The sequence below is a fragment of the Thalassophryne amazonica genome, chromosome 6 (assembly GCF_902500255.1).
Source record: "Thalassophryne amazonica chromosome 6, fThaAma1.1, whole genome shotgun sequence".
NCBI lineage: Eukaryota > Metazoa > Chordata > Actinopteri > Batrachoidiformes > Batrachoididae > Thalassophryne > Thalassophryne amazonica.
The window spans coordinates 80,322,703-80,349,275 of NC_047108.1; the positions used below are offsets into that span (position 1 = coordinate 80,322,703).

Below are 26,573 nucleotides of genomic sequence, written 5' to 3' on the forward strand. Positions count from 1 at the left end.
TATTAGTCTTAACCAATAACTCATAATTACAAATTCTGCCAATAGCTTTTGACCTTGCATTCAAATATTTTGGCATAAAAAGTATTTAATTTACAAGTTTTTGAAAATACAAACATATAAGAGATATAAAGTGGAAAAAACGTAAAAAGTGGACAGAAAATAAAACCCAGACATATGTCATAGGGCTTAAATCACATTTAACTGCATGTGTGTGTGTGTATGTATATATATATATATATATATATATATATATATATATATATATATATATATATATATATATAATATCACTCCTTAAACTGCAAAATGCATACAAAGGCTCTGAGAAACACAAAAATAATAATAATAAAAAAAAAAATCACTGGTAAAAACAATTACAGAAATATTTTGCACTACAAAATGTATTTTGTATTATCATTTAATTATGGTGGTGTTGTGTGATGTAGCAATTTTCACTTTTCATATTTGAGGTTTGTTTTGTGATACTGTATGTAACACAGCTGTAATCCTGACTTTGGGGTTTTTTAATAATCTGAGGTTCAAATTAGAGAATCTGAGGAGGCTGGTTACATGTGTAACACCTCTGTGACATGTCAGTCATGAATTCTGCTTAAATCAGGAGGGGACGTTGGATCATTAAATATCAAATACTTGAAAATGTAAAAGATATATAAAAAACGGATTTGGCACAGTATGACTCTTCAGCAATTATCTTATTGAATCAAGACCATTTCATTTTCAGATATGCCCATTGAACATTAAAATGTGCATGAAGAACCTCATGAATCAAGCATTTTTAAACTGTGTGAAAATGGATATTTCACCTCTGCATGTGTTGCTGAGCAGCATCAGAGAAAAACGGCAAGCTAATCCGTGCACTGTGGAAGTGCTGATATATAAAAAAAAACCAGCAACTTCTGGTCTGGTGCTGTTTAAGACGTACAAAAAATGTCCACAGGCACAGACATCCTAACCAGTTATTGTTTTCAAAAACACTGTTTATTTACTGACCAAATCACTGACATCAAAAGAAAACAGATCAAAGTGCAGTTAATTGTGATTTTAAAAAATGAAGGCGTTATAGGTGCTGTAATTAATTAATCTAAATGAACACATTATTTTGACAGCCATAATAGATTTATATGTGAACTATTTTATACTCCACATCCTCAGTAAACAAATTGACAAAAACTTTCAGTGATGCAGGGTTGATTTTTTTTTTGTGGGCTATTTTAAGCGTATGGCCAATTTTTAACTCCTGACACAACTTCTCTTTTCACTTACCGTTTTTCATTAAAGGATTTCTTGCAAGCAAATTACTTGTCAACAGTGAGTCGAGCACACAGACGCTTGATTGCAAACGATGCTTTAATATAACAAGGTTTGTGAAAATAGTATACATTCATGAATTTAGGCTTTTAATCAAGAAAGACACACTGCCATTTAGATTTGATTGACAGACCTTAAAAAGTTCTCTGTGGAAGGCTAAAACATTCATTTAGACAGTTATATATTTATATTCTCTGTCACAGTTATTTCTGGGTCATAAGAAAAGTGTGAGGTGAAGGCTACAGCGCCATCTTCTGGTGGTTTTGTCAGTGTGACAGATGTGTAAATTTTAAAGACTTTAACAGTATACCAGTGTTTGAAATCCCGGCAGTGGACACGCTTGGATCAAGATAGTTAATTCATGTCCAGGAAAATACTCAAAATCCTATTTGTTGTGATTGTGATGTTTGTGTTTGCAAGTTCACAGACCAGCAGCAGTTTAGCATCTCCCACTTTTTTCTAATCTCCTAGTTGTCCAACGGTATGGACCAGCATGTAACAGAGAAATGGTTCCACGGGAAGCTCGGGGCAGGGCGAGACGGGCGGCAGATTGCAGAGCGGCTGCTGTCTGAGTACTGCCTGGAGACTGGAGCACCAGATGGCTCCTTCCTGGTCAGAGAAAGTGAAACCTTTGTGGGCGACTACACACTGTCCTTCTGGTAAAACACACAAGTCTACGTGAATAATTTTTTAAAGTCTATGTACGCAGGTTCTCTCATTGGTTGATCATTATATATGAAGCTGTTCTTGGCATAGTTCCTCCTTGTTTGTCTACATACATGTTTTAGAAACCAGAATCAATATGGCCTTCCCTCTCGTCCTACAGACGGTGGACCCAAGAGTGAGAAGAGAGCTTGGAAAAAAAAGAAGCTTTTAAATATGCTGCTCCTTCCATATGGAATAACTTACAGACTGAATTGAAATTGTCAGAACTGATCTCTGTAGTGGAGTTTAAGTCGATTATGAGGGATTGAGAGGAAAACTCCCTTGGTCAATGTGGCTGCTTTTAAATGCTTTTATGCTGACATTTTAGAAACTGTGCCAGTATCCCATGTTGGCTGGATGTTGTGATTTCATTTTATTTATTGAAATGTGTGTATGTATGTGTGTATGTATATGTGTATACATATGTATTTTGAATATTTGTTGTGCATGTTATGTCTATTTGTGACCTTGAAAAAGAGATGATTCATCTCTATGAGGTTTTACCTGGTTTAATTAAGAATATATATATATATATATCCTTAATTTAACGAAAAAAGTGAATGTTTATGAGTTTAGAAGCTGCGCCTCATTAAATGGTACATTCCATCTTTCACCTCATGAAATATTCGTTCCATTGAAAGAATGAAAAAACATTCATTATTTGTTTTATATCACAGCAAAAACAGATCTTGCCATTTGATATTTTATTCATTCATAAACAACAGGAAAACTTACATTTTGGCGTGTGTCACTGGTGCTTCTAAGGGCCTGGTCCCACTGGTGTTTAGGACCATTTGCGTATGAATTGCGCACAAAATCGGTTCATATTCGCTAAACATCTGCAATATCCGTGAAACATGCTTGTATGAGTTGGCCGACACCCACACACATCTGCAAGTATCAGCAAAGGCACGTATTTCTGTTACCAGGATTTTTGAGCTGCACAAAATTTTGGTTGCGGATGACATCCGCCTTACATCCGCAATACGCAATCTATATGCTGTATATCCGCCGTTATCCACTGATATCCGCAACTAACGGGGTATTGCGGCTTGGCAGCGGACTGGGACAGTGTGTAAAATGGATATATAGCATGCCTATCATGTCCACATCACAAACTAAAATAAGTTGTGACGAATGCATACAGAGTGGCCACAAATAAATCGACATACTTGCCAGTCATTGCCATTCCGGCTGTGGAGACGTACGTTTCACCTGGCTGCAGTAAATAGATGGTTACCTTAGATGGGGATTGGTTAGTTTTCTACTTGGGTGGTTGCCATCCAGGACCCAGGTGGGTTCCATTTTGTGGTGGATGTGCCACATCAGCACATGCTCCCAGATCTGACCTGTTTGCTAATGGATAGAGGCTTCATAATCGTAGAGTTGAGGTCAAAGCTACAGTGTTTAATACATGCTTGAGATTTAGACATTATGTTTTAATACACTCTGGAGAACCTTCATTCACAATAAACTCAATGTTAATTAAGTGAATGAACTTTCATTTTATTTCCAGTAGGACTTCACACAGTTGTTGAACAGTTTTTTCAGTAGCTGTTAAAACACTGCAAATTTGAGCTAGAATATATTTGGTTAATCTGCTTCTGGTTGCATTTGATAAATATTGATCTTTTATCGCCAAGATAGTGGTGTTTAGTTTTTTTTTTTTTTTCAAGTGTCAGAATTTACTAGCCTTCCACGTACAGCCTGAATGAGTATGTATTCAATACAAATTCCACACTCTGCCACTACTTTAGTTTTAGTAACTGATTTAAGAGAAGTTTGCAGGGCCTATGTGCTGTGCTGCTTTTATGTGCAGAAGTGTCACTTTGTGGTCATGAAATAGGATTTCTTGCTGAGGGATGACCTTTACTAGTTCAGTTTATACAACATTTGTACTTTGTACGCTCCTGTGTCAAATGCTACATTTTGAAACGACTTCAAAAATAAAGTGTCTTTGTATCTATTTTGTATTTGTTATACCTGATAATAGAAAAGTTAGAGACATGTTTCTACATGACACATAACTTTACGGAAGTAGAAACTGCACTATTTTGCAATGCAGTACTCCTGTCGCAGTGCTGTAATACGTATCCTACATGCTTGTTTGTTATTTTTCTGCCTGCTTTATAGCTTACCGAAAATGCTGACCTGGGATTCATGTTGGCATTATTTAGAATGAAATTGCGTTGAATGGCTCCTGTAAAGAGAGTTAAAGGTTTTTTGTTGTTGTCTGTTGCAACAGGCGTTCAGGGCGAGTGCAGCACTGTCGCATTCATTCTCGTCAAGAAGCAGGCAGCCCCAAGTTTTACCTGACTGACAACCTGGTGTTCGACACACTCTTCGCGCTTATCACCCATTACCAGCAGGTGGCGCTGCGCTGCAATGAATTTGAAATGAAGCTGACTGAGCCGGTGCCTCAGACCAATGCGCATGAGAGCAAAGAGTGAGTTTCAAGAATACAACTTTCACAGAGAATACGCAGTTGTGTAACATTTGTCAAAGAAAATTGAATTAGTGCATTTTTAAGTTTGACTTTACTTGTTCAAAATATTTGGGTGGGAAGTGAAAAGTGAGAAAGGGGGGGGAGAGAACAGCCTTACAATTATGTTGTAACTTGTTGTCCTGTCTGTTGTAGGTGGTACCATGCTAACCTCTCCAGGAGCCAAGCAGAGAACATGCTAATGAGGGTCCCACGTGATGGGGCCTTCCTCGTCAGGAAGAGGGAACAGCCCAACTCCTTTGCTATTTCCTTTAGGTAACGCCATCATGTTGCCTGATTAAGCAGTAATTTATTACCCTGGTCATCATACACTTTAATCCTCCTGGTTCTTATTGTAGATACTGCTCCTTCCAAAGAACCAAATCGATATATTCCTCAGTTTGAATTTATTGAACGTCACGCTGAAAACCAGGCCCGGGTCCCCAGAGACACAGCCCACACCGGGACTCCATCTTCTGAAGACCCTGTACATGGCCGACAAATTGCTTTTATACAAGACAGTGTAGGCGGTACAGTGGGTGGGTTTTAGTCTCACAAACCTAATCTTACGGGCTCTCCCCAGGCAGAGGGGAAGCTCTACTCCTCGTCTTCAACCCACAGTTCTTTGGTACCTGATGAAATCTAACTCCTTTGTTGCTGATCAGATAAAATCAGTTCAGACCAGTTGACATACATACTCAAACAGATGACTAAAACTCACTAAAAATATAACCATTTAGCATAGCAAATACTTGATATGGTAAAAAATATGTGCTCTGTAATTGTTGATTAGGGATAGACTCTTATCTGTATGTTCATCACTCACTGGATTTTATAGAGTACAAGCCTAGGCTTTTTAAAAACGTAGGAATATGACAGTGCATCATGCATAAATAAAAAAGAGTAAACTACAGATGGCATGTTTTGATGGATGCTCTATTTCAAGGGTCTTTGCACAGCATATTTTACCAAAAGAGCCATCTGTTTTTTTTTATTATTTATTTTTTATTTCTTCATTATTATTTTTTAATTATTTAGTGACTTATCCTTTAGATAAAGATTATTTTCAGCAGCACTATGTTCCACATGAATGCAGCGGCTCTGACTGTCATGTCTTTGGTTGGTGCACAGGGCTGAGGGCAAGATTAAACACTGTCGCGTGCAGCAGGAAGGTCAGACGGTGGTGCTGGGCACCTCCGAGTTTGACAGCTTAGTTGATCTCATCAGCTATTATGAGAAGCACCCTCTGTACCGCAAAATGAAGCTGCGGTATCCGATCAATGAGGACACACTGGACAAGATCGGCACTACTGTGAGTACTCTGTGGTGTCGAGACCTGTAATTAAAATTTCAATGCTGTCCCATCTCTTATAAAATCTAACCCGTTCAAGTTTTGTGCAACAGGAGCCGGACTACGGGTCGCTGTATGAGGGCAGGAATCCAGGCTTCTATGTAGAGGTCAATCAGATGCCGACTTTTAAAGTGAGTCTGTAGTTTGGATGTGATCATGGGTGGCTACAGTGTGCATTTGAAGAACGCTTTAGACTTACGTACATTCTGAATATTTGTAACGTTGTCACTTTAGAGTATGGTGAGAGCCATGTACGAGTATAAGGCTCAGAGGGACGACGAGCTATCCTTCACCAAGAATGCTATTATCTCCAACGTGGACAAACAGGAGGGAGGCTGGTGAGTGACTGATGACTTCAGTCAGGAAGTAACACCTGTAGTTATCCAATTAGTCCAACAACGTATGTAGGATGAAAGAGCTGTGGCCACACCCTTTCTCTTTTCAACACATTCTTCACATTTTTGTGTCAGGTGGAAGGGTGATTGTGGAGGGAAGAAGCAGCTGTGGTTTCCTGCTAACTACGTGGAAGAGATCAGCCCATCGGCGGTGGAGCCTGACAGAACTGTGAGACTCAAACCCACAAATGCTACAAGAGAGAAACCAGTATTTTTGCTGTCATAGGCTCATGTGCACAGTATGTACCACATGTTCACAGTGAACATCATCAGCATACTTTCTTGTCGTCCTCATTGGTCTCAAGCAGGAGATGACAGAAAACAGCCCTCTGGGAGATTTGCTGAGAGGAAGTGTGGATGTTTCTTCCTGTCAAGCTGGTGAGTGGCTGCCTCTCTGTATCTTGTTCTGCGGCACTGCAGAACAGGGGTTTTTGTTTGTCTTAAACACACATGCAATCTCTGCCTTTTATCTTTATTTGCAAAATTCTACAAATCAGTGAATGCGCTGTAGGCTTCATTGTTATTTTTTTGTTTATTTATTATTATTTTATAACCCCAATTCCAATGAAGTTGGGACATTGTGTAAAATGTAAATAAAAACAGAACACAATGATTTGCAAATCCTATTCAACCTATATTCAATTGAATACACCACAAAGACAAGATATTTAATGTTCAGACTGATAGACTTTTTTGTTTTTGTGCACATATTTGCTCATTTTAAAATGGATGCCTGCAACACATTTCAAAAAAGCTGGGACAGCGGCAACAAAAGACTGGGAAAGTTGGTGAACAGGTTAATTTGAAACAGGTGAGTCTCATGATTGGGTATAAAGGGAGCATCCCCAAAAGGCTCAGCCGTACACAAGCAAACATGGGCCAAGGATCACCACTTTGTGAACAACTGCGTGAAAAAAATAGTCTAACAGTTTAAGAACAATGTTTGTCAATGTTCAGTGGCAAGGAATTTAGGGATTCCATCATCTACAGTCCATAATATAATCAGAAGATTCAGAGAATCTGGAGAACTTTCTACACATATGCGGCAAGGTCGAAAGCCAACATTGAATGCCTGTGACCTTCGATCCCTCAGGCGGCACTGCATTAAAAACTGACATCATTGTGTAAAGGATCTTACTGCGTGGGCTCAGGAACACTTCAGAAAACCATTGGCAGTTAACACAGTTCATCGCTACATCTACAAGTGCAAGTTAAAACTCTACCATGCAAAGCAAAAGTCATACGTCCCAACTTCATTGGAATTGGGGTTGTATTATTTTATTTTTTTTTGCTATTATTGGGAACAATGGGAAAATTCCCAAAGTCTGTTCTCATGGATAACAGCAGGATAATAAGAGCTGAACACTTTGTGCGCAAATGTGTCATTTGTGTTCAGCCGCGAGTGGCCACTTCAGTGAGATCCCAACTGCAACAGTGTCGCTTACAGGCAAACTACTACCAATAAGGGAAAGTTTTCCCATCTTTATTTTGTTGCTTTTTTAGTTGAGCGGCCTGCTGGGAAGGGCAGCAGACCATATGTCTTTTCCCTTGTGCCGACTAACTCCCCACGGGTGGGCCAGGTGCTGGACATCGCTGCCAACACCCACGAGGAGCTGAACGACTGGGTGCGCAAGATCCGCAAGGTCACTGAGACCTCAGAAGCCAAAGTAAGCTGTTTTTGTCCTGTAACTCACACGTCCTAGTAAATACTGAGGATTGAGAACATGCAGTGTTTGACACTCAGTTAGACACATGGACACTTGTCAATATTACAATGACATTGTTTTTAGAAGTAAAAGTCACAGTCTAACTTCAGGTCAAAGGTGATTTGAGGATGTATTTAAGGATGTGTGTCTGTGTGTCCAGCTGGAAGAGGGGAAGGAAATGGAGAGGAAGAAAAAAATCGCACTGGAATTATCCGATCTGGTCATCTACTGTCGACCTGTTCCTTTTGATGAAGACAGTAAGCAGTTCACACACTCAAAAACTGTCTGAAAGCAGGTGAATCCACTTTTCAGCAGTTTTTCTCAGATGTTTTTAATAGAGTGGCAATTATATTGAATGTTATGGAGTTTGCAGATAAGATAAGATTTTAGTTGGATTTATTTCATTTTTATGTAGATAATTAATTATGACAAATGTAATGAAAGAGCAATGACAGATGTATGTACTGTAATTCAAAAATGGAAATGAAGAAATAAATGAAATGTTCTCATTTTAAACACTCTATTCATAGGTGTTACACTGATTCCAGAAAGGGCCAAGAGGGTGCAGGTTTTCTTAGTAACCACCAACTCCACCAGGTGGAGTTGGTGGTTACTAAGAGGAACCACCAACTTCGTAGTGGTTTCTTAGTAACCACCAAACACCTGGTGGAGTTTGGTGGTTACTAAGAAAACCTGCACCCTCTTGGCCCTTTCTGGAATCAGTTTGACACCTACGTGTAATTACACTGTAGTTTCAAGTTTACAAGAGGCAATTGAAGGCATCATGACAATGTACCGTACAAAACGGTGTAGTTGTGCATTTGATATGGAAGTGGAGATGACACGATGGCTGTGTTTAACCACATGGGAAAAAAAAGAGGCCACTGTAGATATCTGCCTCATCATGACCCGCGACTTTGTTTTCTCATTTCTCTGATCTTTTCCTCCATGAGAGCAACCAACGGTGAAACAACAATTGTGCCACATCGTTTTAGGGACCATCAGGGCTCGCCGAGCCTCGCTGTAGTTATTAAACCTAACTGCCCATCATCTTATGAATCCCACCCCTTATTAGATAAGTGGTTGTGATTGGCCGATTTTTGTCTGGGTAGAAATCAGTTTCTGTGGGAGAGAACTGAGGGACTAAATTGCAAGAGCAAATTTCATATAAGCCCTTAGATTAGTTTGGTTCCCAGGCTGGTATGTTAAATTTCTGCCAGTCAGGACTGTTCTTGTTTATCAAAAAGTGTTGTGTGGGCCGCTGAAGAGGAGGTACTGCTGGCCCACCACCACCAGAGGGCGCCCTGTCTGGAGTGCGGGCTCCAGGCATCAGAGGGCGCTGCCGCCTCACAGGAGCAGCCGGGGTGACAGCTGTCACTTATCACCTACAACAGCTGTCACCAATCATCTGATCGGCAGTGGTATATCAGCAGGACGACATCTCCACCTCTTTGCCGAGATATCGCTCTACCGAGGAGGTAACGTTCTCAGCTGACTGTGAATATCTGTTGCTTGTGTGTGTTGGACAGCAGATATTCTGTTTCTTTTTTCGACGAGAGGTGGAGGTGGTTTTCCACCATACGTGTTGCTGGGTGCAGACGCACCCACATCTAACTGTTTTTGTTCCTCGCCAGCAGTACCAGATCCGACAAGCGGAGGCAGTGGCCACCTGGGAGTTCGGGACTTGGCGGCTCTAGTATTCCCGGGGTTCGGTGGCGGAGGAAATCGTGTGGTTCCGGTTCTGCTTTGGACAGACGTCTCTTATCTTCGAGCCTGCCCACGCGACACATTTTTGTGAATTGACTTCATTGACTATTATTGTAATCTGCTGTGTTTGTTGTGCTCATTCACAACAGTAAAGTGTTGTTATTTGACTTCCTCCATTGTCCGTTCATTTGCGCCCCCTGTTGTGGGTCTGTGTTCCTACACTTTCCCAACAAAAAGCAGATGTTGATATTTTTAAGAGCAAACTAAAGAAATATCTTTTATCCTGTCTTTTAATTGAATTCTACTTACTATTTTTTGAATTCATTTGAAAGAATGCTGTTTTGAGCACACTGTTCTGGGGGTGTATGTCTGTGTGTGTGTTGTGTGTGTGTGGGGGGGGGGGGCTGTTTTATTGTGAAAGGACTTTGGGTTGCCTTTTATTTGTATGAAAAGTGCGATATAAAGTTGGATAGATGGCAAGATAAGCGTTCGACAAATAATACAAGAAGCCATCAACTGGTACCCCACCCAGACCCAACTCTGCGTAAAAGTCTACACTGGGTGACCCCATGACCTTCATAATAATGTAATCTGGTAACTAGCAGGTGCCTTGAAGCTGGTTTTAATTTTGTACCTGTAATACAGTCTCTATGAGCCAAAATATGAATTTGCACTCAAATATGCAAATCAGATCACTGTTGCTATGATGATCATTTCTCCCACTGGGACTGCCCCTCCCTGAGCCTGGTTCTGCTGGAGGTGTCTTCCTGTTAAAAGGGAGTTTTTCCTTCCCACTGTCGCCAAGTGCTTGTTCACAGGGGGTCGTTTTGACCGTTGGGGTTTTTCCGTAATTATTGTATGGCTTTGCCTTAACAATATAAAGCTCCTTGGGGCAACTGTTTGTTGTGATTTGGCGCTATATAAATAAAATTGATTTGATTTGATTTTGATTTGATTGTCCATGTGCCAAGTTTAGTTAGTTTGGGCCCAAGGGCCTTGGAGATTGGAATGACAGATGTTCTGATAGACTGATGTTCTGAATCTGTCCTCTGCCAAAACAAAGAAAAAATAACAACTCATGGTCTTCCATGGATTTGAGCAGTGAAGACACCTCTCCTGTTTAAAATATAACTCCATGTGGAGTTTGCTGTGTGGACGTGCCCTCCACAACACCCCCCGATTACAGGTCCACTTTTGAAGACATTTTTCATACTACTACTACTTATAATAATAATTATTAATAGTTTGAACAACTAAAATGTTTAAATCAGTATTTCTCTGGGCCTAAGTTTTACAATAATTCTGGACTAAGTTTAATTGATGAATCATATAAAAACAATTTCAGTTAATTTAACTTTTCTGGATAACTAAAGTGGGATGTGAAGCAATATCTTTTGAATGCATGTAATGTCTAATCTCAGCATTACTGAATCTGTTTGGGGTTCTAGGTTTAAAATTAGATCAGTTGGGATGAGAGAAAATAAAAAATATGAAAATGATTACAGCTCTTGTGTTCGTAATCTTATCAAACAAACATGCAGGTTGTGATATCAATTTTTGTTAAAGGCAAGGGAAAGGTGAAAATATGGAAAAGAAAATACAAATACAACACATTAAGCAGTACAACTAAATTGAGGGGATCGGGGTGAGAAAATAGTCATCAAAAACCCTCCAGAATGCGTCCATGGACATAAAAAACCCAAAGGTCCACCTTTCCCAAAAAAGAGAGAGGGGGGACAGACAAAAAGAATGGTCCAGATAATAATAAAAAAAAAACAAGATTAAAAGCCATACAGTGCTGCCTCAAAAACAAACAAACAAACAAAAAAACAATAAATACAGTCCATTACAATGGCCACTTCCAGAAGGGGCTGTTCCTCTCTGATAATCTTCACTATTGTGTTGTGCTCCTCTGCAGCTCGTGCATGCGGCCCTGCTTCCCCCGCCCCCCACAGTTCTCTCGTGACTCTCTCATTGTTAGGAATCACAGCAGTACATTCAGAGGGTCGCACGACACCAGCGACGGCTCTGGGAGCATACTGGGAGGAGTCTTGTTGCCTTACCACCTTTGAAAAATTCAAACTCCAGGCACAGCACTGTCAACGAAGGGCGCCACCCAGCAAACTTCATGCAAAATCAAGCGTTTTCCCTCGCAGTTGCTGTTTGCAGGCTGTCGCAGCCCAGCGAGATAAGACCCTTACTGAGTGAAATATAATTCTGTTCAGCAGGAGAACATTTTGCTGTTTTCTTAATGGTCTCCACTTTGTTTGACTTTAAATGCTAGGATGTGATTGCAAAAGGGTTTTTATAAAAAGGTAGATGGTGAACAGCTTATGTTTTGACCATGAAAAAATTTCAGTCTGTGAATGAAATGTAGGAACATATGGATCAAATCACTCAGTGTGGACAAACTTAAATTCATTGGGTTCATTTAAAACAACTGTTTAATAGCAGGATGCATATCGACCACAGTGGGGTGTAACACCCATGTTCCCCTGGTTTCGGGGAGGAAAAAAATTCCTCTTGATTTAGTCAGTGTAACTTTCATCACCACCTTACATCGTCCATAATCCTTTCTACCTACTTCCTGCAGAGATTGGCACAGAGCGGGCGTGTTTCCGGGACATGTCATCCTTCCCTGAGACCAAGGCAGAGAAGTACGTCAACAAGATTAAAGGGAAGAAGTTCCTGCAGTACAATCGACTCCAGCTATCTAGAATCTACCCCAGAGGACAAAGACTAGACTCCTCCAACTATGACCCTCTCCCCATGTGGCTCTGTGGGTCTCAGCTGGTAGCACTCAACTTCCAGACAGCAGGTGCTGCCGACGTTTTCGAGTAGATAGAAAATTATATTCAGTAGGTAAAACGTGTGGTATTTTCACACCTTTCATCACTTCCTCACATGCAGACAAACCCATGCAGATGAACCAGGCCCTGTTCATGCTGAACGGAAGAAGCGGCTACGTCCTTCAACCACCCATCATGAGGGATGACAACTTTGACCCGTTTGACAGACATACACTGCGAGGCCTCGAACAAGTCAGACTGCAGATAGAGGTAGAGGAAGGAAGTCTGAGCACGTGTGTGGTGTCAGCGTACATGCATGAGTACATCGTGGAATTGTTACTGATGTTTGTGGGGTGAGTGAGAAGAAGCACAGTGGCACCAACTTACATCTTCTTCCCTTCTTAAGGTTTTGGGTTCACGCCACCTGCCAAAACATGGACGTGGAATCGTTTGTCCGCTGATTGAGATTGAGGTGTGTGGGGCAGAATATGACAACGCCAAGCAAAAAACTGACTCCGAAGGTGAGAACTGCTCCAACTATGTACTATGTTATGTCAGATATCAGGGTAGCTGATCATCAAGTCAACAACAGGTATCGGCTTCAGAAACGTCTTGCAAATTGAAAAAGGTTTGCAAACATACAAAGCTCAAATATAACATACAACACATGTAACAGGCTTGTGGTCATCATGTGTGTTCTTCCTAAATCTTCATCCACAAAGTCAAGCCAGAGAGAGAGAGAGAGAGACCTTAAGTGTAGTTTTTCTGGCTGACTCATTCTGTTTTCTTTTTCTCTCTGTCCGAGATGCGGCTGGATCCACATGCTGGATTGGATGATTTCTGTGGCAGACGCGGGACAGACTGTGCTGTAGGAACACATCCAGTGGGTGGCTCGATGACCCCCCCACCCCCTGATGGTGGAATGGATGCCTGCATGGACTCTTGTCAATTGTTGTTGTGTTGTGTTCTGTATTGTAAAGCTTTTAGGTAGAATGGCCTAAGCAGTGGGTCACTGAGTCTGCTCTGCTTATGGTTTCTTCCTCAAATCATCAGAGGGAGTTTTTCCTTACCACTGTCACCTGTGTGCTCGCTCTAGGGGTTGGTAAGGTTAGACCTTACTTGTGTGAAGCGCCTTGAGGCAGCTTTGTTGCGATTTGGTGCTATATAAACTAAATAAATTAAAGTGAAATTGCACAAACTTGATCCCCGCACTGGCACACAATCTTGTGTGCCAATGAGTAAACTCCTTGTAAAGAGTGTGCAAACTGTGCGAGGCTACATAATCTTGCGTGAACTACTCGTGCAACCTATTCACAAACACTGCGTGTCACTGCGTGTCCTTGCACGCAGGGTCTCGCACAGTTTACAGCAGTTTACAACGAGTTGACTCATTAGCAAGACAAATCTGGCGATCAAATTTGTGCGTCAAGGTTTCTGAGTGTCAAGGTGGCATAACACTTTTAACAACTGTTGTTATGTCACTGTGACATCAGCAACCCCAGGAAGGATAAATATTTTTCTGGATGAAGAGCAAAAATGTCATAAAGAAATTAAACAAGTCCATTTGACCGGACTCAACCCGCTTGGATTCTTGAGTTTAAATTTTTTAATCTGCTCCATCAGATTTCAAGTTTAAAAGCTCTGTGTGTGTGTGTGTGTGTGTGTGAGTGTGAGTGCAGGGGGAGGGGGAGCACTGCGTAGTTCTAAGTATATTAAATTGTGAATACACACGATCATCTTTTTTTGTTTTTTTATTTGCTGCCTTTCCTCTTTTGCCGGATGTGCAGCAACAGTTTTGCCTTTAGCTGTAATCAGTCATGGCTTCAAATTCCTCATTTGCCTAATAACCTGTTCCTCTCAGCTGAAATATGTGGACCTATGTTGTGGAAAATGATCCAAATCATACGTTACACGCCCGCTTTTATGGAAACCCGCACAAAGACTGAATCAGGAAGTGTGACTTCAGGCAGCTCTGTTGACCTCGCTTTAAAATACACCCCTCTATTTGTTTGTGGACACATTTTGAGGTGAGATGGGTTTTGAGTCAAGTAAGTCCGTAGGGATGAACAGTTATTATCATTGTGTCATCTTCAAATTGTAAAACTAGTTATGTTAATTTGACTGTCATTTTGTGAAGGTTTGCTTCTTTTCTGTATGTGCAAATAAAAAAAAATGTATCTCATTATATCACCTTTGCCTATGAGGAATTTAAATTTGCATTTTATAAAACAGTTTTTGTGAATTTTTCTGACATTTCTACTCCAAATGGTTATACCCCCATCACACATAGCCAGAATCATGCAGAATGGTGTCAGAATGACGAATCGGCGCACATCTGAAAAGTGTCGGATTTCAGTTCTAAAATGTTCTGACAGCCATCTGCGGAGGTCCACACAGTTGGTCAAGTGTGATGCACATGTTCAAAACCCTCTGGGCACCGTCCAGATGGGGCACCTATCCGACGGCGGTCCATGTGTAATCTGAGGAACATTTGACCGCAATTTACATACTCCGATGGCAGCAAAACAGGATCCAAAATGATTTGAGTGCATATGAGGGAACCTCGAGATGGATCTGGCACAGTAAAGCCTGCCAGTATGACCTGCATGTGCCATGTATAATAATGTCCACCCCCACCCCCCTGGAGCGCAAAGGGAATGTTGAAATGTATGTAGCACAATTCATCATGATAATAATTATGAATTATTATCATGTACAGTGAATGTGAACAGCGGCTATCAAACCGAAAGCACTGCGCTACTGCGCACATGCCAACACCAATCTGAACAGGTTGTTATATCCACAATAGACAGTACAGTACAGATATTTGTCCATTCCTCCCCATGGGCAACTTAAATAATGTGAATATTGCCTCCATCATAACTGTATATAACACGGGCAGCTGCACCTCTCTGGTGCGCAGTAACGCGTCATTGTATGCATCAGGCTTGGAGGTGAACAGATCTCACTCTATAATATATGATCAACTTCTAACTCTGTAGGAGATATGATATGGAACTTGTGCCAGGTCGTGACAGCATTAATAAACATGAATCTCACCTTCAACAGCAGCCCAGGAGTGTTTCACAGCGCAGACGTGGACGTGGAGCCGGACCACAGCCTGTGGTTAAAATCATCTCACACAAAATAAAAAATATTAATCCCATATGATAACCCAACGATCGCGGTGTCCAGAGTTGTGTTGTGCTCCTGAAGTGAGCAAAAAAGAAATTAAAGTTCCCTGGAAAGGCGCTCCATCTGACACATGGGACTGCATGGCACACTGAGTGATAAATGCAGCCCCACACGTGTGCAGTTGCGCGTGCACGTGCACATGAGGAACACAGCGCTCCCATTCTGGGCCTGTGTTTGTCATGCAGACATTTGGACCTCGGGCAGTCTTCAGCGCCTTTTATGCCTGTCTGACAGCAGTCTGTGTCATCTAAATGTTGTCTACATGCGCTTTGGGTGCCATCGTGCAGGTGTGGACGAGGTAATCCGGATGTGTTTCGACACTGCTGACCATGCCTCTTTTCCTCCCGACTGCGTGGCATTATGACCATATTTGCTGTGTCGGTCTAGTTCCTGCACATTCTTGCTGTGTGATGGGGGCTTTAATTATGAATATAGTCAACAATAGAAAACTATCTTTTAGTTTCAGCCTCATTCTGTCCTTTTCATTCTCTGACATGTAACTGATGTAATTAAATCAAAATTGTCGCTGTGAACAGTAAAGTTGCTTCGCTGGTTACATTTTCTTCTTTTTTTCCCCCTTCAGCTGATAACGGCCTGAACCCCACGTGGCCACGAAAGCCATTTGAGTTCATCGTGTGCAACTCCGCCTTTGCCTTCTTACGTTTTGTGGTTTACGAGATCGACATGTTCAATGACCAAAACTTCCTGGCTCAGGCCTCATTCCCCATCCATAGTCTCAAGACAGGTACACACACCACACACTTATACATGTCCGTCCCTCACCATAAAAGCATGCTGTTGTGGATGAATGTGTGTTTGTCTCTTTGCGGCACCAGGTTACCGGTCGGTGCCTCTGAAAAACAGCTACAACGAGGATCTGGAGTTGGCTTCATTGTTGGTGCACATGGACATAATCAGGGGCAGGGTAAGATATCTGCTAAAGCTTTGTGAAACCTGCTTCATGTCGTTGGCACCAAAGAGTTATCTCAAACTGGTCAGCAGAGATCTTCCCATATTCAAAATGAATACTTAAGACAATAAAGCATAGTCTAAAATCAAAACAATCCAAACAGACCTAAATACAGAGGAAACATCAAAGATGTTAGCTACATAATGGACAAAGTTAAAAAGACACTGAAGCTCAAATTGGTCTTGGTATATTTGTAAGCTTCTGGTTTTTGATTGTAGTCACTGAATTGCATATTTGCCAAATGTGTAAATGTATCATTTAAAATTTGTTTTCTTCTTACTAATTAATAACTTTATAGTGTTTTTGCTTGATTTATTATAAATTTCAAAGAAAAACTACAAAAAGTTTAAATTATGTGCTACAATGAGTGTTTTTTTTAACCTCTGCCAAGGAGCTTGTGTTTGCACCTGCGTCTGTTAGCGAGATTATGCAGAAACGTAATGAACTGATTTGAATGAAATTTGGATTGATCCTAAGAAAAAAAAAGGTTAAGGCAACTTTAATCCAGAGTTTTCTGGAGATGTTAGAGGGCAACAATCAAGCAGGTTTGTTTCTGCCTGATAAAACAGAGAAGAGGTTTGGATACGGTACCATTAACGTTTAAGTTTGTGGTACCGTAGAGAATCATTAAGCAAAAAGGCTATTGATGTCGGTGGATCGAATCATTTCTTAACGATTCTTAAAAGGAACCGGTATTCGATACCCCACCCTACTGATAACTTTTATTATAGGAATTTAGTTTGGTGGATTTGGAATCCCCCACCTCACGCCCTCTGACTGCTGGGATAGGCTCCAGCCCCTCTGTGACCCTGTAAGTAAGTGGGTATAGAAAATGGATGGATGGATTTGTAATCAAACACATTCAGACATGAGGACCATATGAACAAGTGGCTGCCTGTGGAGATTTGTTAGCAAGTCATAACAGCCAACATTTCACTATTAAACAGCCGTTTCATAGTTTGTCGTTAACCGTGAGAAATTTGGTTACAGTATTCTGTCAGAACCCAGCCGTCAAACTACCGGGGTCCTCGTGGATTAATGTCCACCCAGGGACATGCAGAGAGAGGAAGCAAAGAAGAGGCTGCTAATGATAATGTAACAGAAAGATCTACACAATACATCACTGCAACTCTTTTCATCATGAATACAAGCTCAGAGGCCAACGAAATTGAACAGCTTGAACAGCTTGAACTTACGACTGCTGTGTTGCGATTATTAAATGTGGCTCAACCCAACGATACTGGGAGAAGCTGAAACGTTAGCTTTGCTAATTAGTGGTTAGCAGATTAGCGGAACTGTGCTCACCACATTTATGAGTTATAGTTTGATACTGTGGTGTTTTGTCATTGTTGCAGGAATATGAACTAAGCCAACTGATACACGCTTTTTGTCATTGAAACTATCGTCTTCTGCTCTAGTCCATCAACGTGTTGCTTTAGCAAAGTTTACTAAATACTGTCTTTGTGTATGTGTCTGTGCTTTTTCCTCTATCCTGTCATCAGGAGGAAAGCAGAGAGGATCTGAGCCCACTGCTGACAATGGGGCCCTCTCCTGTCTTAGCATCTTCTCAATCTGGGCGTGAGCGTTTGGCTGATTTGGGCTCAGTGTCCTCCTCGTCTTCTGCCACGTCTCCTCTGACCCAGTCGTCGGCACAGGCTATGTCCTACAGAGGGAGGGAGGGTTCCTTTGAAGCCCGTTACCAGTCACCTGTGGATGACTTCAGGGTGCCACAAGAGGTGCTGCTGGACCACATGGACCAACAGAACAGGAGGTACGTGCGGCTGCTTTGGATTTTGCCCGAGCTGCCTGCAGCAGACTCTAGCCTTGTCTTTGTGTTTCCCTTCAGGATGATGCGGCGGACCAAAGTGGGCGGAGAAAACCGTGTGTAAGTCCAAGCCAATCAGGATGCATTTCTGTTGCACCCCACCACCTCTCACCCAGTCGCCTCCCCCCGTACTGATGATGTCACTGACTGCTGTGAATACTGTTTCCATGGAAATGCCCGCCACCGCTTTGGCCTACATTTCAGGCAGCTCTCCCTCCCTCTGTTCTCCATCTGCCCGGCTGCCACCACCCAGCCTCCTTAGCGTACGCCTGAACTGAAGGAGGAGGGCCCCGGACACAGGAGGTGCGGCAGGCAGAAGAAATGGACCGGCGAGCGAAAAGGCTAAAACGTTCCCTCTCGCGTAAAAGTTTGTGGAATGCATCGCCTTCTCGTTTGTTGTAGGTGAACACAAACGCTCAGCAGTTTGAAGGCATGGAGGAGAGAAACAGCAGCACCACAGGTATCTGTGTGGAACTGCCTCCAGTTCAGGCTCCTCTCCATTTGGCTTTTATGAATATACGTATTTATTGCTGCTCTGTTGTTGGCCAGAAAACAGCAGCAGCCGACCTGCTCTCAAAGAGTTTCAGACTCCATGTTTAATTATTATAATTATTTAAACATTCATATTGTGACCTTTTTTTATGTATTTGTGTAAAACACGAGGGCTGTGTGGCTGCTTTTGATGTCTCCTCTCTGCTTTGTGGAGGAAACGATGTGCCTCCTCTCTCACACCTTAACGCCATACTGACACATGAATTCTTTTGGTTTTCCTGAATGCTGAAAGATGTCATAGCCCATTTGCAGACAGTATCCTGTCCCCTCTGCAAATTTGATAATTTCCGATTTACATTCCGAAAACTAGACATCATTCCATTTTTGTGCACGTCTCACACCTTTAACAGCCAGTCTGACTGATGGATGCAGGGTTTCAGACACCGCATGGTGCACTAAATTAGGAGAGCTGTGGATCCCAATGAGTTTCTTATTATTCCGTTCTAAATTGTCAGATTTTTTTTTCCTCTTTGTATAATCTACCAGTTTACGACAATGTTATAATCTGCAATCTGTTCACACCAGTTGGTAAGAGTTGCACTTCGATGTACACGTCTTCATGGAAAGGGACTTGGAAACATTATAAATGTTTCAGATTTGTCAGAATATCCAAATATTAATAATTTTAGTTTTGGTTATTTGTTTAGTTTTGTACTCCTGCATTTATGATGTTTACGAAATTCCACCCCGTCAAGTGTTTTAATTTGTTAATAACTGTTCTTAGAATTATATGACAGCAGTAGCGGACTTTTGGAAGCAGTTTTGAGGTTTGCAGCAAACCTGTAGACACTTAAGAAATTTGTTATTGTTGACCAACAGTCGCCATCTGTGAAGCATTGTGTTGACATCATTAAAGAAAAACGTTAGCCTTGCAGGTTATGTTTTACCAAAAGGTAGGAGGGACTAGGGATGGGAATTGAAAACCAGTTCCAGTTGAGAACTGGATTCAAATTTTTCAGTCCATGGGGATCATGTGCTTCAGGTCTCATCCATGTTTTTCTGACAGTTTAGTGTTCCAAGAAAGCATCCATTCACGCAGAATACTTGTAGATTTTCTCCCCCCTCACCACACACACACACACAAAAAACTGATCAGGATTCAGTAGGGGAAATTGATCAGGAATTGGACTGGATCAGAATGGATAATGATATATCATTTTGAAAATTCATGAATTTCCGTCCCTGCGAGGGACAGTTGGTGTTCACACTGTTACTCTCATAAGTTCTGGAGTTGCTTTTCCACATGAAGTCAATACTTTCCTGTTTTTGTGATGAAATGCTGAAATCTGCTATTCGGCTTTTCACTGGGAACGCCGGCTTCCTTCAGCATTTATGGTATTTTATGAGGACCAAACTGAAGCTCCACGTTAATCCTCCAGCTGGCAGACGGAAAGAAAAATTTAGGTGCAGATTCACGAAAATGTGCACGTGTGACTTTGTCCTCTGCATCATAAAGTGTTTTTTTGATCCTAGTTTAATGATGTGTTTTAAAACTCAGTATTCCTGCTCAGTGTCACTGAGACACAATTAAGCCATAAAGTGTATTTAAGGTAACTGGGGGGAGAAGCTGAAAGACTCCCTGTATGTTCTCTGCAACCCAGATATTATCCTAAAGCACACGTTATTCCCTCAAGCAGCCTGTGAATGGGGCTTTGTGGAGCTCCTCCTTCTCACCCGTCTGCTGTCTCTTTTCTGTCACCCCCGCAGGGACTGTTTCACTTATTTCGACTAATCAGATCTGAATTGATGTGTGGCGCAGACGAGAATGACCTCACTGGTTCCATTTTACAGCTTGGTAGGGCAACTTGCCTTTTGCATTTTTTTTTTTTTTTTAAAGATGAAGTTTGGTAACCTTGGTAAACTCATAGCGCCACCTACCTTCACCTGAACAGAGGTCTAATCAGCCGGAATTAAACCCGTGTGGGTGTGTAGAGCTGATAAATGTTGCTTGTTTTTCTTTATTCTTTTTGTGTATGTGTGTGTGTGTGTGTGTGTGTGTAATTGATGGCCTCATTTACAAACAACTTGCTGTAATGTGCCTAAGTGACAGAGAGGAAATTATTCATTTTGATTTTGCCTTTCATATGAACCATATTCAAACCTGAAAAATAAAATACTACTTTAAACTACTTTGCCTTTTGTGGCCCCTCTGTTGCATCAAAATTAATTTAACTCAACACCACAGGTACGAAAAAGAGCAGGGGTGGTGGCCAAGTGGTTAATGCGCTTTGTTTCAGTTCAGAAGGTTCCGGGTTCAAATCCCACCCCTGCCACATTTCTCCATGTAATGTGGAGTTGTGTCAGGAAGGGCATCCGGCGTAAAACTTGTGCCAATTCAACATGCAGATCCACCTTGGATTTGCTGTGGCGACCCCAAGTGCAAACAAGGGAGCAGCCGAAGGGACTTACTACCACAGGTACGGAAAATACTGAAAGAAACTGAACTTAGAGTCAGAACAAATCTGATGTTCACAACTGGAAAAACTGTAGCTCAATGACAAATTTGTGTCAATCTATTTATTCTGCAAATGCCATCTGTAAAAATTATACATCAAGACTAAGCAAGGAACTCCGTCAAAAGTTCACAGTTCTTTTACAGTCAAATTTTACATTACAAAGTTCCATATAAACAAATGTACGTACACATCAGGGATGTGAAGAAACAGTTGATGCTACAAGACACAAGCTTTCATAGTCTGATGAATACTTGCCCTCTTTAAAAAGAAATGAGAGAAGAAAAGAAACCCCAAAGAATGCAATGAAAAAAGTTCACAGACACCGAAGCACATCTGAAAAGAAACTGCAAACCGTATGAGGGTACATGATGGTAAAAGTGGAATACAGTTATATTTATGATCAAGTGTGATTTTTAAGGCTTTGGCAAGCACCCTGCAGCAAACAGCTGTGCATTTTTTCCAGACCCAACAATACAGTCTGAGGGTCAGCGTAGTCAAAAATGAGCTAAACCCAGGCCCCACCCCCAATCAGTATCCGCCGAGGCCTTGGTACCTCCCACCACCACTTCCAGTTTCCCTCCCATCACAGCAGGCAGTTGGAATAAATTATGCCAGAAAAATATCCACACTGTTCGTTCCTCTGCTCACTGCAGTCTGTCCTGGAAGTTAATCCTCAACAGAAAATGGCGGGTGTGGGGGAGATATTTGTGTGAGTACAAGGACTATCAAAAGATGGAGACTGGGATTTAGCTTTTGCATCCATCTCATGTAGTGGGGGTCGTCAGCCCCCTCCCGTATTGGTTTGAGCAACAAGGGGGGTGAGATGGTTTCCAAGTCCATTTCCATCCAGTGATGCTATTCAAACTGCGTCCTCCACCTTTTCGTCAGACCCTTATGCAAAGACGTGCCGGGAACGTCACTCCTCAAACTCTTCCTACAATCATGAGTAAAACAAACAAATTCAATACATTCACACAGTCTCTGTAATCCTGAACTTAATATAAGATTGGTACACTTCATACTGGTCAGAGAGGCAAGTGCACATGTCACTATGACTAATTACTGAATTATGCATGTTTTGCATACTCAACATTAACACCTCTGTTTCCTAAGAGACAAGTTATGATTCATTGGAAATCATCCATACTTAATCTATTTTATCCATACAAAATCTATTTAAGCATAAAAATTCAAAAAGAAAAAAATAATATAGCACCTTCAACTGCACCACAGACTAAAACAGTTAAATGTGGTCTATTAAACATTAGGTCTCTCTCTTCTAAGTCCCTGTTAGTAAATGATATAATAACTAATCAACATATTGAGTTATTCTGCCTTACAGAAAGCTGGTTACAGCAGGATGATTATGTTAGTTTAAATGAGTCAACACCCCCAAGTCACACTAACTGTCAGAATGCTCGGGTCGAGGAGGAGGATTAGCAGCAATCTTCCACTCCAGCTTATTAATTAATCAAAGACCCAGACAGAGCTTTAATTCATTTGAAAGTTTGACTCTTAGTCTTGTCCATCCAAATTGGAAGTCTCAAAAACCAGTTTTATTTGTTATTATCTATCATCCACCTGGTCGTTACTATGAGTATCTCTGTGAATTTTCAGACCATTTGTCTGACTTAGTGCTTAGCTCAGATACGATAATTATAGTGGGTGATTTTAACATCCACATAGATGCTGAGAATGACAGCTTCAACACTGCATTTACTCTACAACCCCTGGCAAAAATTATGGAATCACAGCCTCGGAGGATGTTCATTCAGTTGTTTTAATTTTGTAGAAAAAAAAGCAGATCACAGACATGACACAAAACTAAAGTCATTTCAAATGGCAACTTTCTGGCTTTAAGAAACACTATAAGAAATCAGGAAAAAAAAAAAAAACTGGCAGTCAGTAACGGTTACTTTTTTAGACCAAGCAGAGGGAAAAAAATATGGAATCACTCAATTCTGAGGAAAAAATTATGGAATCATGAAAAACAAAAGAATGCTCCAACACATCACTAGTATTTTGTTGCACCACCTCTGGCTTTTATAACAGCTTGCAGTCTCTGAGGCATGGACTTAATGAGTGACAAACAGTACTCTTCATCAATCTGGCTCCAACTTTCTCTGATTGCTGTTGCCAGATCAGCTTTGCAGGTTGGAGCCTTGTCATGGACCATTTTCTTCAACTTCCACCAAAGATTTTCAATTGGATTAAGATCAGGACTATTTGCAGGCCATGACATTGACCCTATGTGTCTTTTTGCAAGGAATGTTTTCACAGTTTTTGCTCTATGGCAAGATGCATTATCATCTTGAAAAATGATTTCATCATCCCCAAACATCCTTTCAATTGATGGGTAAGAAAAGTGTCCAAAATATCAATGTAAACTTGTGCATTTATTGATGATGTAATGACAGCCATCTCCCCAGTGCCTTTACCTGACATGCAGCCCCATATCATCAATGACTGGAAATTTACATGTTCTCTTCAGGCAGTCATCTTTATAAATCTCATTGAAACAAAAGTTCCAGCATCATCACCTTGCCCAATGCAGATTCGAGATTCATCGCTGAATATGACTTTCATCCAGTCATCAACAGTCCACGATTGCTTTTTCTTAGCCCATTGTAACCTTGTTTTTTCTGTTTAGGTGTTAATGATGGCTTTCGTTTAGCTTTTCTGTATGTAAATCCCATTTCCTTTAGGTGGTTTCTTACAGTTCGGTCACAGATGTTGACTCCAGTTTCCTCCCATTCGTTCCTCATTTGTTTTGTTGTGCATTTTCGATTTTTGAGACATACTACTTTAAGTTTTCTGTCTTGACGCTTTGATGTCTTCCTTGGTCTACCAGTATGTTTGCCTTTAACAACCTTCCCATGTTGTTTGTATTTGGTCCAGAGTTTAGACACAGCTGACTGAACAACCAACATCTTTTGTAACATTGTGTGATGATTTACCCTCTTTTAAGAGTTTGATAATCCTCTCCTTTGTTTCAATTGACATCTCTCGTGTTGGAGCCATGATTCATGTCAGTCCACTTGGTGCAACAGCTCTCCAAGGTGTGATCACTCCTTTTTAGATACAGACTAATGAGCAGATCTGATTTGATGCAGGTGTTAGTTTTGGGGATGAAAATTTACGGGGTGATTCCATAATTTTTTCCTCAGAATTGAGTGATTCCATATTTTTTTCCCTCTGCTTGGTCTAAAGAAGTAACCGTTACTGACTGCCACAATGACTTTAGTTTTGTGTCATGTCTGTGATCTGCTTTTTTTCTACAAAATTAAACAACTGAATGAACATCCTCCGAGGCTGGTGATTCCATAATTTTTGCCAGGGGTTTATTATTAGATTCAGTTGGCTTCGCTCAAAATGTAAATGAGCCCACCCACCATTTTAACCGCACTTTAGATCTTGTTCTGACATATGGCATAGAAATTCAAGACTTAACAGTATTCCCTGAAAACCTCCTGTTGTCTGATCATTTCTTAATAACATTTACATTTACTTTAATGGACTACCCAGCAGTGGGGAATAAGTTTCATTACAGTAGAAGTCTTTCTGAAAGCCCTGTAGCTAGGTTTAAGGATATGATTCCTTCTTTATGTTCTTCAATGCCATATACCAACACAGTGCAGAGTAGCTACCTAAATTCTGTGAGTGAGATAGATTATCTCGTCAATAGCTTTACATCCTCATTGAGCACAACTTTGGATGCTGTAGCTCCTCTGAAAAAGAGAGCCTTAAATCAGAAATGCTTGACTCCGTGGTGTAACCCACAAACTCACAGCTTAAAGCAGATAACCCGTAAGCTGGAGAGGAAATGGCGTCTCACTAATTTAGAAGATCTTCATTTAGCCTGGAAAAAGAGTCTGTTGCTCTATAAAAAAGCCCTCCGTAAAGCTAGGACATCTTACTATTCATCACTAATTGAAGAAAATAAGAACAACCCCAGGTTTCTTTTCAGCACTGTAGCCAGGCTGACAAAGAGTCAGAGCTCTATTGAGCCGAGTATTCCTTTAACTTTAACTAGTAATGACTTCATGACTGTCTTTGCAAATAAAATTTTAACTATTAGAGAAACAATTATTCATAACCATCCACAAGACATATCTTTATGTTCGGCTGCCTTCAGTGATGCTGGTATTTGGTTAGACTCTTTCTCTCCGATTGTTCTGTCAGTTATTTTCATTAGTTACTTCCTCCAAACCATCAACATGTCTATTAGACCCCATTCCTACCAAGCTGCTCAAGGACCTCAGTGCTGCTTCTGATACTGTTGACCATAAAATTTTATTACAGAGATTAGAGCATGCCATAGGTATTAAAGGCACTGCGCTGCAGTGGTTTGAATCATATTTATCTAATAGATTACAATTTGTTCATGTAAATGGGGAATCACAGGGAATCTTCTTCACAGAGTAAGGTTAATTATGGAGTTCCACAAGGTTCTGTGCTAGGACCAATTTTATTCACTTTATACATGCTTCCCTTAGGCAGTGTTATTAGAAAGCATTGCTTAAATTTTCATTGTTACGCAGATGATACTCAGCTTTATCTATCCATGAAGCCAGAGGACACACACCAATTAGGTAAACTGCAGGAATGTCTTTCAGACATGAAGACATGGATGACCTATAATTTCCTGCTTTTAAATTCAGATAAAACTGAAGTTATTGTACTTGGCCCCACAAATCTTAGAAACATGGTGTCTAACCAGATCCTTACTCTGGATGGCATTACCCTGACCTCCAGTAATACTGTGAGAAATCTTGGAGTCATTTTTGATCAGGATATGTCCTTCAAAGCGCATATTAAACAAATATGTAGGACTGCTTTTTTGCATTTGCGCAATATCTCTAAAATTAGAAAGGTCTTGTCTCAGAGTGATGCTGAAAAGATAATTCATGCATTTATTTCTTATAGGCTGGACTATTGTAATTCATTATTATCAGGTTGTCCTAAAAGTTCCCTGAAAAGCCTTCAGTTAATTCAAAATGCTGCAGCTAGAGTGCTGACAGGGACTAGAAGGAAAGCGCATATCTCACCCATATTGGCCTCTCTTCATTGGCTCCCTGTTAATTCCAGAATAGAATTTAAAATTCTTCTTC

At 40.9% G+C, this 26,573-nt stretch overlaps 2 protein-coding genes across 4 annotated transcripts in view; one reads left to right on the forward strand and one right to left on the reverse strand.

The window, feature by feature from the left end:
* Positions 1-20,645, forward strand: part of plcg1 (phospholipase C, gamma 1) — a 109,152-nt gene extending 88,507 nt beyond the window's left edge. For both annotated transcript variants that reach the window (XM_034172594.1, XM_034172593.1), the window contains exons 17-33: positions 1,801-1,988; positions 4,280-4,480; positions 4,673-4,792; positions 5,648-5,828; positions 5,921-5,998; positions 6,102-6,205; positions 6,338-6,431; positions 6,571-6,640; positions 7,766-7,929; positions 8,129-8,225; positions 12,269-12,493; positions 12,586-12,734; positions 12,871-12,985; positions 16,243-16,404; positions 16,496-16,584; positions 18,132-18,400; positions 18,476-20,645. In XM_034172594.1, coding sequence (XP_034028485.1) covers positions 1,801-1,988; positions 4,280-4,480; positions 4,673-4,792; positions 5,648-5,828; positions 5,921-5,998; positions 6,102-6,205; positions 6,338-6,431; positions 6,571-6,640; positions 7,766-7,929; positions 8,129-8,225; positions 12,269-12,493; positions 12,586-12,734; positions 12,871-12,985; positions 16,243-16,404; positions 16,496-16,584; positions 18,132-18,400; positions 18,476-18,518 — 2,349 coding nt within the window. In that variant the 3' untranslated portion in view covers positions 18,519-20,645. The remainder of the gene's footprint in view (positions 1-1,800; positions 1,989-4,279; positions 4,481-4,672; positions 4,793-5,647; positions 5,829-5,920; positions 5,999-6,101; positions 6,206-6,337; positions 6,432-6,570; positions 6,641-7,765; positions 7,930-8,128; positions 8,226-12,268; positions 12,494-12,585; positions 12,735-12,870; positions 12,986-16,242; positions 16,405-16,495; positions 16,585-18,131; positions 18,401-18,475) is intronic.
* Positions 20,646-21,508: 863 nt separating this feature from the next.
* Positions 21,509-26,573, reverse strand: part of zhx3 (zinc fingers and homeoboxes 3) — a 45,108-nt gene continuing 40,043 nt past the window's right edge. Inside the window, exon 7 of one of the 2 annotated variants that reach the window (XM_034172595.1) lies at positions 21,509-22,398. In XM_034172595.1, coding sequence (XP_034028486.1) covers positions 22,318-22,398 — 81 coding nt within the window. In that variant the 3' untranslated portion in view covers positions 21,509-22,317. The remainder of the gene's footprint in view (positions 22,399-26,573) is intronic. The other variant, XM_034172596.1, reaches the window with a different exon arrangement.